General features: G+C 43.3%; 1 protein-coding gene across 5 annotated transcripts in view; it reads left to right on the top strand.

Annotated features, from left to right (window-relative positions):
- Window positions 1-12,180, top strand: part of CARS1 (cysteinyl-tRNA synthetase 1) — a 406,480-nt gene that overhangs the window by 260,919 nt on the left and 133,381 nt on the right. For all 5 annotated transcript variants that reach the window (XR_013608861.1, XM_078682918.1, XM_078682921.1 and 2 more), the window contains one exon: window positions 9,012-9,201. Coding sequence is in view for 4 of the 5 variants with exons in the window: in XM_078682918.1 (XP_078539044.1) it covers window positions 9,012-9,201 (190 nt within the window). In the remaining variant the exon portion in view is untranslated. The remainder of the gene's footprint in view (window positions 1-9,011; window positions 9,202-12,180) is intronic.

Below are 12,180 nucleotides of genomic sequence, written 5' to 3'. Positions count from 1 at the left end.
GCAGATGATCTTTCCCACTTAACAGTGATGCACCTGTCACCACTGTCAACCCAGAGTGTGGTAGAGAGATAAGTCTACCCCTGGTGCAATTGCGGTCGAGCAGCCACCACTGTAGATCTTTTGCAATCTCCTCCAAAACCTGAATCAAGTCAGAGAGCAAATTTCTGAAAGACTTACTTGCTCTCCCCTTGAGTACTCCCACAGTCCCGGTTTGCTTAGACGTGGGCTGTAAGACAATCAAGGACCAGGCTCGTCTCCGGCCGTTGCTATTATGCGCCCGTTTGTGGAGGGTGCCAGAGCTAAAATCTTATGCTGACGGGCTGTCTGAGGTGATGGAAATGGGTGGCTGGCATAAGATCAAGTGGCTGAGGGAGATAAAAAACCTTTTGGGGGAGCTGGGCTTGGGAGACTGTTGGTCCACAAAATCTGCCCCACCCAAGGTTATCCTGAAAAAACTGTATTGGGACTGGGTCTCCTCCCAACTTATTGGTAACCCTCGTCACTGCAATTCGACCGCAGCATTTCTTAGAATCAAGGACGTGGTGGCCTACGAACCCTACCTGGATCTGATCACCATGCCAGTCGATAGGGCTCTCTACATCAAATTCAGATTAGGCACTCTCCCGATTGGGGACCTCATATCCCGATGGAAATCGCCAGTGCAGATTTCTCCCTTTTGTGCTTTCTGCCCTACAAGGCCTGAGACGGTGGCACATATCCTTTTTGAGTGCCCAGACTATATCCGTCCTAGGAGGTGCTGGCTCAAACCTCTATTTAAACGCCTTGGGACACGCGAACATTTGGTGGCGCTACGTATCTTGTTGACAGACACTTCTTCTCCTATAGTTTGTGGTATTTCTAAATTTTTAAAATGGTCGTGGATACTTCGCAGAAACAGACTGTCTATCTCAATTTAATCTAGTTTTAACTAATTTATTTCATGCATAAAATGGCATTTTTAATTGTTCTTAACTAGCGAGACATTTGTATTGTTTATCTGCAGTTTCCTACTATTTGTAATGCTTTTAAGATACAATTGTTTATCGAAATAAAGCTTTTCAACAACAAAACCTGAATCAAACTGGCTTCCTTGGTGCTCGGCCCACTGAGATTTCAGATCCCACTGCAGAGCCTGCATGTGCCATCTGGCATGACGGACGAGCAGGAGGCCAATAGGCTAAGAAGCCTGAGAGCCGTCCTCGTTGATACCCAGGACTGAGGATGAAACACTGGGCTCAGGGCCTGACTGTCCTAAACTTATTGATCTGGAGGGAAGGCCCGAAACCTCACTTTAACCTGGATGGCTCTGAAGAAAGGAAGCCTCAGCTTAGGCACATTGATCATGAACCCCAGCGATGTAAGGAGGTTTGCGGTACTTGGAGGAGGCTGCATTCAAGAGCCAGTCATCGAGGTAAAGGAAGACTGGTACTCCCAACCTCCTAAGGTATGCTGCAATCACCACCACCTTCATGAACACCTCAGGGGCACTGGTGAGTCCAAAAGGGAGCATGCCAAACTGAAAATGCCCATGGCCCACCTTGAACTGCTTGAAGTGCCTGTGGGCCTGCAGGATGAGGTTATTGAAATAGGCATCCTGCGGTACAACATCACCATCCAGACTCCTGGATCCAGGGCAGATAGCACCTAGGCCAGCGTGAGCATCTTGAATTTGTCCTTCTGCAGGCAGAAATTGAGATGTTGACAATATAAAGTAGGATGTAGGCCGCTTCCAACACAACAAAACAATCAGAGTTCTGATCTCCAAGTCTGTAAAACTCTCTATGGCCTCTTTCGCTAAAAGAATTTGACCTTTCTTTACAGCAAAATGGACAAATGATCTCCAAAAGCCTCTGCGATGCGGGTGGAAGATACAGAAGGATAGAAAGGGTGTAGCCTCTTTGGATTATCTGTAGGACCCACCTGTCGTATGTTACTGCTTGCCTCTGGTTGAGAAAATATCTGATCCTTCCCCCCACGGGATGAATGTGTGCTGCCAGGCAAAACTAGAGAGGTTTGGAGGCTGCTGCTGGAGGGGCTAGGGACTGGGAGGTTCTCTATCTATGTGGGCCTGGACGTTGCCTGCTGGATCCCCTATTCCAAGTCTCTATCCCTACTCCCAGAGGACCGGGGTGCTTGTTCGGGTGATGCTGCATGTATGGAGAGACCACTGAGGCGTGGTCCAAACTCAAATCCAAACACCAAAGACACACCACATGGGCATCTGTCATAGACATTTGTTTGTGACAGTCCCTTAACCTTGTAGATTTAGGACCCTCAAATAGTCTGTTATTATAAGTTTGTATGGGAGTCTGTTTTTACAATTCTTCCATTTGTAATCAGAGAGTTCAGGAGTAATGGAAGCACAATGCATCTCAGTTTTCAAATAGCGTTCTTTAACACGCCCCTGGCTCTGTGTCGATTGAAACCCAAGAGAGGGGAGGAAAATATAGTGTAAAAGAAAAGAAAATTCTAAAGATGCTAATCAAATAAACATAGAAACCATCAAGCCTCTGTAAACATTGAAAAAAGTGACAAATTATTTAAGAAGTCAAACAGATGAGACAAAGGAAAAATTATATGCACATATTTTTATGTAGTGGGGGGTCATTAACGGGGCCTAAAAACGTAAACTTGAAACTCTGCTAGTGTTACATTCAGTAAAGATTTTACCATGCGGTGCACTACGTTTACCTGGGAAAAGGTTCTACATTTAAAATGCAACTGCACTCCTGCGGTCTCCTCAAAAACACAGGTGCATGTATTTCTACGTGCCTTATGGCAACTAAAGCGTCCTGGTGAGGAGAGATTTACTATCAATCTTGGCAGTAAAGCATAGTTGCTAATAATAGCGTCCTTCTCGGGCTCTAATTTTGTCCGGTCCTTCTCATGTTTGCAAGGATACCGCAACAGATATTTTAGCGCTGATCAAATTCCAAGAGGCAAGCTTAGTATAGAAGTAGTGATCGCTATTCAGATTGGGTGTGATTCACAGGAACATTTGAAACTCGCACAAATGTGTATTGCACGTGCTCAGTTTAGAAAATATACACATTAAATATTAGACAAATTCATAATGAAGACTTATCACCTTTAGATGCATGGTCACAGGTCCATTCATTTATCCAATGTTCATTCGCCACGTCAAACCTGCTGAAATGAATAGTTAATGCACACAGGGGTCTCCGAGAATAGAGTTGCAATCATGTGCCTAATCAAGGCTGCTGTAAGGGAATACTTTCCAGCTCATTCATCATCATCATCATCATCATCATCAAATTACTTTATTCGGTATACAGCAATACCTTAAAGGTACAAGACAAATAGGTTTAAAACACAAGAGATAAAACATTTCACCAAATGCTTGGTCAATTAATACAAAATATATAACAAGTATCAGTGCAAATCGTCGTGGGTATAAGGTTAAAAATAAACTAACAATTGTGAAGTATGACGCTCCAGGGCACATTACATTCAAAAGGGCCAGTTTACAAAACAGGGGAACTATAAATCCAACATGTTAAAAGGGGATTCCCCCCAATCATAAAATTCATCTGGATTAAAACGCATTAAAGGGTGTCATAGATGTTGGTCCCAAAGGGCGAAAGGGAGATTTAACAACCCATATCAACATCCTGTGTCTTTGGTGTTTCTTAATCTTGCGGCCATCCTTAAAAAATTCACAGTGCAAAAAAGTGTAAAAGCCTCCTCAGACAGTTTCAAAAAACAACAGCGCCACCTTTCCTTGTTTGAACCTAGCAGTCTTTAAAATGCTGTTTAAAAACAATTTCCTGGGGTGGGCATAATAGGGGCACAATAAAACAAAGTGGAGCGTGTCCTGCGGAGACTTATAGTCGCAGCCGCAGGGGCCCCTCAACTCAATGGATGATAAAAACCCCAAAGGACACCCCAGTGTGTGATGAAGTAGGTTCAGCCTAAATCTGGACATCAGGAATCTATCCTGGGCATTATAAAAATAAGACAGGTATGGTTCCAAATCTGGGCTAGATTTGGCTAATAGGTGGGCTCTTACGGTTGGTTTAACTATCTCAGTATCTTCCCTGGCGGAGGCCTTATACTTTAAAAATGCGGACTTAAAAATCACCTTATCCCGTGCTACCAGTGATTTCGGATTGTTAAAATAATCAGCAAGACCCAGGCCAGACAGGGTCTGCCTTACATATTTAAGCCAATGGATGTTATGCCCATGCTCCCTGTTAATACAATCACTTATAATCTGCTTGCCTAAAGCCGCTTCCGGGTTGGTCCATATTTTTAGCCAACAAGTGAGAGGTTTCAATTGGATCCCATCTCTGATGTAGGTGAGGCCTAGCTCTTCGTGGATTGAATAGGAAGGGGTGCTCTGTGGGACTCTAACTAGCCGTCAGAGGAATTTGTTTTCTTCTGCTTGGATCCTTGGAGCCCCACACCTCACTGCCATATAGCGTTTTCGCATTACAGATGGCCCTATACAAATTAAAAATTTGTTCGGGAGCCCAGTGGCCCAACCTGTGTGCAAAGTTCATAACTGCCCCAGAAGAGCTAATAAGAGATCTACATTTCTCGTCTATCAGCTTGTTAAACCTGATGCGGCCATCGAATAAATTTCCCAGGTAGGAAAATGCCTGCACTTTTTCTAGACAATGGGTGCCAATCCTGAAGGTGAATTTCCTGCCTGATCTTTTTCCCATCTCCATGATGTATGATTTGGCCAGATTAGCGGACAGATCCAGGTTCTCCATAAATAACAAAACCATCAATAAGGTGCTGAAGGCCCCGTGCAGTGCGTGACAGAAGCACTGCGTCGTCCGTATAAAGCAGGACCGGTATCTCTCTATTGCCTATCCTCGGACTGTCCGCCCCTAGTGCTCCCAATACCTTGTCTAAACCATTGATATATAGGGTGAATAAAAAAGGTGCCAGGATGCAGCCCTGTCTCACGCCCCTGGAACAAGGAAAAGAGTCAGAGATGTCACTCTCGTCGTTGTATCTGACCTGGGCTGAAGTACACTGGTGCAGAGTACTTAAGATGTTAACCAGTCCTGGATCCACACCCATGGCCCCCAGTAGGTCCCACAGTTTCTTGCGGTTGACCCGATCAAATGCTGCAGTCATGTCCGTGAAAGCCAAGTACATCGTCTCATTGCTGGCGACAGTGTACTTGGCAGCAAGGAGATAAAGGTTAAGGCATTGATCAGAGGTTGAGCGACCCGGCCTAAAGCCGTACTGGATGTCCGAGATGATATTGTGTTCATCTGCCCAATCCATAAGCCGATTAAGAATAGCTCTCCCCATGACTTTCACTGGGACAGCAATAAGGGAGATGGGCCTATAACATTGTGGGTTGTCTTTATTACCCTTTTTGAAGATTGGGACGATTGTCGCAGTAGACCAGGATGAGGGCATGCCTGCCTTTACTGCCGTATTGATCACTCTTGCTAGGATAACAAGTCTACCTGAGATAGCAGGAGATCTGGAGGGATCCCATCCGGGCCCGGGGCCTTGTTCCGGGTTAAACCCTCGATTCCCGCTTTTATCTCACCTAGAGAGAATAGGGTTTCCACAACTGTTCGCTTTCCTGACCCTACAGGTGGTAGTAAAGTGCTATGCAGTCGGGGTTATAGAGGCCTTGGAAATGCTCCACCCAGGCCTTTGGCAGGACATGGCAGACAGGCTTAGATCTATTCTTATCTTGGAAACACGGTTAATTCAAAATTTTCCAAAAAGCGGTCTTGTCCCTATATTCGGCCGCTTCCCTCAAGTTCTCCCATGCCTGATTTTGCAATGAGGTTTTACGTTGTTTCAATGCCTGGTTATACCTCCCCCGGCAAGTGGACACCATGGTCTTATCTTTGGGAATAATCTTTAATGCTGCCTTCAGATCTCTCAAGGCGCTAGAGCATTGCTGATTGATCCACCTAGGAGTATCCTCTGCCTCTTTTGGGGTTCTACTTCTGAGCAACCCATCTATATAGTAAGCAAATCCCTCAAATGCGGTGATTAAGTCCGCCCCCTCTATGGTTGGGTCTAGGCACTTCCATACCTGGTGGGTTTTTTCCGTCAGTAGTGCCTTATAGAATTTGTCACAGTTAATATTTGACCATCTCAATCTCCTTCCCTGATCTGTGGCTGTAAAAGAGCCTCTAGTCTGTTTGCAAAGGGAATGTTTGACTGGGTCAGGGTCCTTTAGGATCAGCACCAGCGGGTTGTGGTCACTAAAAGTGCTTAACTCAACGTTAAAACTTAATATCCGACAAATTAAGGAACTTTGTACAAAGATAAAGTCAATGACGGAGCCCCTTCCCTTACCTTTAAAGGTTGGGAGGATGCAAGGGTTCCCGACTGCTCTTATCAAGTCCAACATGTGTGTGAGAGCGTGGGTACCCAACACCTTACTTAGCTCCAATCCCTCCCTGGTATGTTCCATGTGTAATCCATCTTCCCTTGGGCACACGGCCCATTCCCCCTTACTACTGATTAAATGGTTGCACAAGTGACAATTAAAATCTCCCATCACCACCAATTGGGCACTAGCAACCCCGAGTAATTCTGTTCCTGTAAGCCTATGGTCCAACTCTGCCAAACTGGCCAGTGTTTGTCCGCCCTTAATGGCATTATAAAAATTAATAAAGATTAATTTCAGTCCCCTATTCGTAAACCGTATTCCCTGAGTGCAAGCTGAATCCCAAGCTAAGTCCTCCCATTTCCCCCGTAACCTCAAATCCACATAGGTAATTAGGCCTCCCTTTGATCGCCCTGAAGATGATCTACATGCTGGAGCGAAATACATTTTGTAGCCTTCCAGTGCTACAGTACAGCAATCTGCCTCCCACGTTTCCTGCAGGCAAATGATGTTAAATCTCCTGATGTATCCTAACCAGTCCTGGTTTTTTAATTTGCTGGACAAGCCTGCTATATTCCCGGAGATTATATTAATGTTTCCCTGCCCTCCTACTAGTGGGGGGTTAGGCCTTAGGACAATATGCCCAGTATGAGATTCGGCCCCTCTGGGGGGACTTAACTCGATCTCCTTCGTACTGGGTGCTCTCTGGGTTAGGGGTTGTATTAACGTCACGGTCAGCTCCCCACCTAGTCCTCCAGTATCCCTGGCATGGTACACATCCTCCAGTGCCCCCCCCTTGTTCTATAATTGGCCCCTCAATCAGTCAATCTAGATCGCTTAGGGCGGAAACGCTTTGTAGTGGCGCAAATCAATTAGATAACGGTACTGGACACTGTCCCCAGGTTAACCTTGCCGTCATTTGCCTCGGATCTTCCTTGTTCAAGGCGTGCATTAGGTCTCTATAAAAGAAACCGAGTGGGAGCAATCTGACACAAGTACCATGCTCCTCCTGGTAGGTCCCCTTCTTTTGGTAATACAGCAGTTCTCTTGCCAACTCCGGATATCTAAAATTTAGAATTACGTAGTCTCCCGGGAATCACTTCCTGCTTTTTCCAATCCATGACACTCTTCTGGCCATTAGAATGTGCCTATGGTTACTAATATTAAAGCCTGAATTGATGGCCAACCAATGAGCTGCTTTATTGATCAGGGAACGTGTAGTTTCTTCCCTTCCGTCCCTACATGCTGGAATCCCCGTCAAAACCACTATATAGGGACTTGCAGCTGGGGGGAGGTCTAATACGGGTGGATCCCGAGTGTTAAGTGCCAGGTCCGCTACTGATGGCACTAATTCAACAGGTTTGGCGTGTCCACCGCCATGTGGTCTGATTGTGATGCCAATATTCGATCGATACATAACATACAAGCGCTCCTTCTCAGGAATGGCACCCAGGATCTGGAATGCGCTCCATCCTGAAACCAGGCGTATCTCCTCCACTGCACTCTTCAAGAAAGAGGTGAAAACCATCCTTCTGGCCAAGATCTCCTGAACCTTATAGGTGCTGGATCAGAGACCCAGCATTGCTTTGTATCACTGCTCACCTTGTCCTTTGGCACTATACTTCTACTTGATGGGGACACTACTACGCTACTTTCGTACTACTGACCAATATATGATACACGTTGGCTCACTGATTCACTCTCCCGATGCCCCCACTCAGTGCTCTCTCTATACTAAAACATTGGTATAAGCCTTCCACACACCCAAGGTGTACCTGAACTCCTCTGTAGTGGGATCAATGACTTGTGCCGTCTTATATTACTTGTTTACCTGATTGTATATTGATATGTTTTATGTATGTTATTATTATCCTATCACGTTAGTAACTACTATACTGCTCCCATTACCTCTGTTCATTCCTACTGCCCCTACCCTGTCTTTGTGAAGCGCTCTGATATCTGTAAGGATCTTGTTCGCGCTATATAAAACTTTGAATAAATAAATAAATAGATCCTCTCCACCTTTGTCTGCCCATTGTCTTCCCTTGGGCTTGATTGGCCTCGGTCCTTGCTATTAGTACTTCCCTCTATTGGATTCTTCTTTGTCACCTCTTGTCTGGATATAAATGAACAATTTCATTATTTGCCCCTCCCATACAATCTTTCAGCGGTCCTGCCTTAGGGTGTATGCTAGTCTCAGCATTTCCCCTCCCTGTGGGCCGTGGCCCCTTCTCCAATGCGGCCACAGGGGTCTCCGAGAATAGAGTTGCAGTCATGTGCCTAATCAAGGCTGCTGTAAGGGAATACTTTTCAGCCCATTCACATTAGTGACAGTGATTTTAGTTTCAGCAGGCCAAATACAAAGAACGTTCCCTTTTACACCAAGATTCTTGGTTTTGGCTACACTGTACAGTTATTAGCAGCCCGCTCCTGTATCCATAAGGCAGATATCAGCTACTCAGCATGTAATTGTTGTGCACACACTTGGCACATTTTTGCGCAATCACTTCTTTTTAATTTGGCTGTTGTATTGATTTTACAGTGGGAATTTTAATGTAATCTTAATTGCTCAAATGCCTTAATACATGTGATTATATTTTGATTATATTCTTAAAATGCGAAAATGAAATGAAAACTCTCTTATAAATGTTAATCATTTTTTCTCCCATAGCTTTTATGACAAGAAAGCTGCGATACACGAAGCACTGTGTGATAATATTGATACTCGCACTGTCATGGAAGAAATGCGATCTCTTGTTAGTCAGTGTAATTCTTATATTGCAAATAAGAAAACGACAAGGCAGATGCCCAGTAGAATGCTGCTAAAAACGATAAGCTCTTATATCACTCAGATGTTTAAGGTAAGTAGTAAAGTAATTAACAGGCAAGTTCTTAAAAATTGCCATCGATTCATAATCAGAAAGTTGGGTTTGCTTCTTGTACATTGTGATGATAGCCAAAGGGAATTTCATAATTTTTTTTCAAACACAGTGAAATGGACACAAAATTCTGTTTGAATCATCTTGCATGTTCCTTACCTTAAGCCTAGGAACCAGAGTGGTTTGGAAAACCCCATTCCCCGGCGAAAGCTCTACAGCTGCTTCATTTGCAAATACGCCCTCTAGACACGATGATGATGACATCAGCATTTAATATATGCAACTATGTCAAACGTCTCCCTGCAGGTTTCAAGCCACGTCATAATTGTTGTCCCTATCAGATCCACATAACAGCTGTATGCGGTGTGTTCGCTCCAACCATGACTCAGGGCATGAAACTCCAGCTTCCTGTTGTACCTGGAGGCCATTAGGGAGTGGGAAGTTATTTTTTGTTATGGCCTGCAGGGACACAACACCTGTCCTTTCCAAGAAAAACAAGATCTAACCTGATTTACCGTAGAGAAAGTTGTGTCTACTTGCACAGTAATAATGGCGGCCATAGCACAAGTGTTTCACCTACTTCCAGGTTTATTTCTGTAGACAACATTTTTTATAATTTGTTGCTTGCATAGTTCCTTTCATGTCACTTACAATTGTGGATAGTAACTAAATCTTTTTATCGTTGAGCATGTGTATCTTTTCACAGTATATGAAAGCTTGGACATATTTTTTTCAATTATAACATTGAAACACAATATTTAGAACTGAAAAAAACACATATTATTCTCATCCATGTCAATATTTATGAAAACTATTCTATGTCCAGGATGTTTACCTTTCCAAATTCTACTTGGAGAAGCGTGGCTCAGTGGTTAGAGGCGGCAGACCCGGAAGCTGAGATCAGCCGTGGACCAGGGTTCGATTCCCCGCCTCGGCGGGTCTCGGGCTCAAAGTTCCATGGACTCGATAATTCTCGTTCCGGTGCCTACTCGACTCACGGGGTCCCACTCTGCAACTCTGGGCAATAGCTTGCTTAATCTCCACTATGGCCCCTCGCGGTGGGATGCCTGGCTTTCACCTTGTGGACACCCTGCCGGGGTATCTCACAGGGGAATACCAGGACGGGTTCCCTAAGCAAGCGCTTAGATACCGTGTCGGTGATTTGCACTATATAAATACATGTACATTTACATTTACTTTAAGTAAATAATTGATGAGATTACAATAGCATCACAACTTGTCTGTAGTGCTTGTTTGCATGAAGGCATCTGTGCGCTCAACCTGTCATTGAATTAGGACAAGTGAGCTAACAAACATTCATTATAAATGGGGTACCTGTGACCAGCTTGTACTAAAAATATGCACCAATTATAATAAACTTTACAAAATAAAATGCAAATGTCATAAGACTGAATCGAACATCTATAGTTAAAGAACTATGTAAATTGTTTGACTCGAATATCACAAATGAAAATCTATTTGATATGATAAACATGAGGAAAAAAGCGTTCACAGAAGTAGTCCTAAGAACGGGGAACATCCTTTACATCGAAACTTTAACAACGCGGTACCATTACAACGCAGGTTTTACAACGAAAGTCGTTACAACGACTTTCGCTGGAGGGCGCTGTAGGATAGGGAATAGTTTAATTTACTATCCAACACCTTCCCTACTATCCACGGGGACTGGAGTTGGAATAGTAAATTAAACTATTCACTATCCAGCGCCCCCAACGCAAGTCGTTGTAACGACTTGCGTTGTAAAACCTGCGTTGTAACGGTACGCGTGGTAATACCACGCGTAGTACCGTCATACATCCCCTAAGAACAGATCAGCCTTTCTTAACCTTGTGAGGTCCCCCTCTGAGTCATAACTGGAATCCGTGGAACCCTACTGAGTCATTATTGGAAGTTTGGGACTCGCAGTCTAGCACTTTCTACGATTTGAACCTCAAAACAATACACACAAATACAGAAACAAGTATACATCAAACAAATGCACAAAAAATGAATATTTTATTTAATGCACTATCACAAATTCAAAAATTGAAATTGCAGTTTTAATGGGAAGGTTTGAGCTTTTCTAAATCCGGTTTTACATTTTTTTTTTTTTAAATGGAGAGCGTTGCTAAATGACTGCATGCTCTCTTTTTATCACCACTCCGGTTGAGACTACTGAACATCTGTTTCCGTTACTGGTGCTCCTCCAACTTAATTTTTAGCCTCCAATTTAACATTCCTTCAAATATACAGAGTATTTTAAAATGTTTAGTTTCAATTCTATATTTATACTTAATTAATCTTAAATTTATTTAATTTTGTATACAGTCCTGGACCCCCTGAGTAGGCATCGTGTAACGCAGAGGTTCATGGACCAGAGGTTAAGAACCACTCCAATAGATGTATTTCTCATGCTTGGTGGTCTAATGTGAAGAAACAGTGGTTATGCATTGTGTTTATCAAGCATTGTCCTTTTCTCTCTTCTGAATGTTGACCACATTGTAATTAGGCCCTCGGACCAGAGCAGCAATTTGGTCATCTTAACTAGAGAAGCATGCATGTCTACAGTGATCAGCCAAATGCAGATACATTGTACAATGAGAGAATAACATATTCCATACAGACAAACAATAGGAATGCTAAACTACTCCTAATTGACCATACATTCAATAATTACTTTCTACTACAGATGCAAGAGCATTTCTTTGCGCATCACCATCGATATTTAATTTATTTTTCTTATTGATCAGACTTGTACCTTATCTTGTTTTATGTGATCCTACAATTTTTGTAACATTAAAATTAGCAGGGCACTTTTTGTTTTGGGATAAGTATTGTTTCATCAAAAAATCTGATCTGAATATATATATATATATATATATATATATATATATATATATATATATATCAAACACACACGTTCACGTTTATCCAAAGAACGAAGTCCAGGCCAGCATAAGT

This window comes from Lissotriton helveticus, chromosome 3_1 (genome assembly GCF_964261635.1).
Source record: "Lissotriton helveticus chromosome 3_1, aLisHel1.1, whole genome shotgun sequence".
NCBI lineage: Eukaryota > Metazoa > Chordata > Amphibia > Caudata > Salamandridae > Lissotriton > Lissotriton helveticus.
This window is presented reverse-complemented; position numbering and strand designations above follow the sequence as displayed.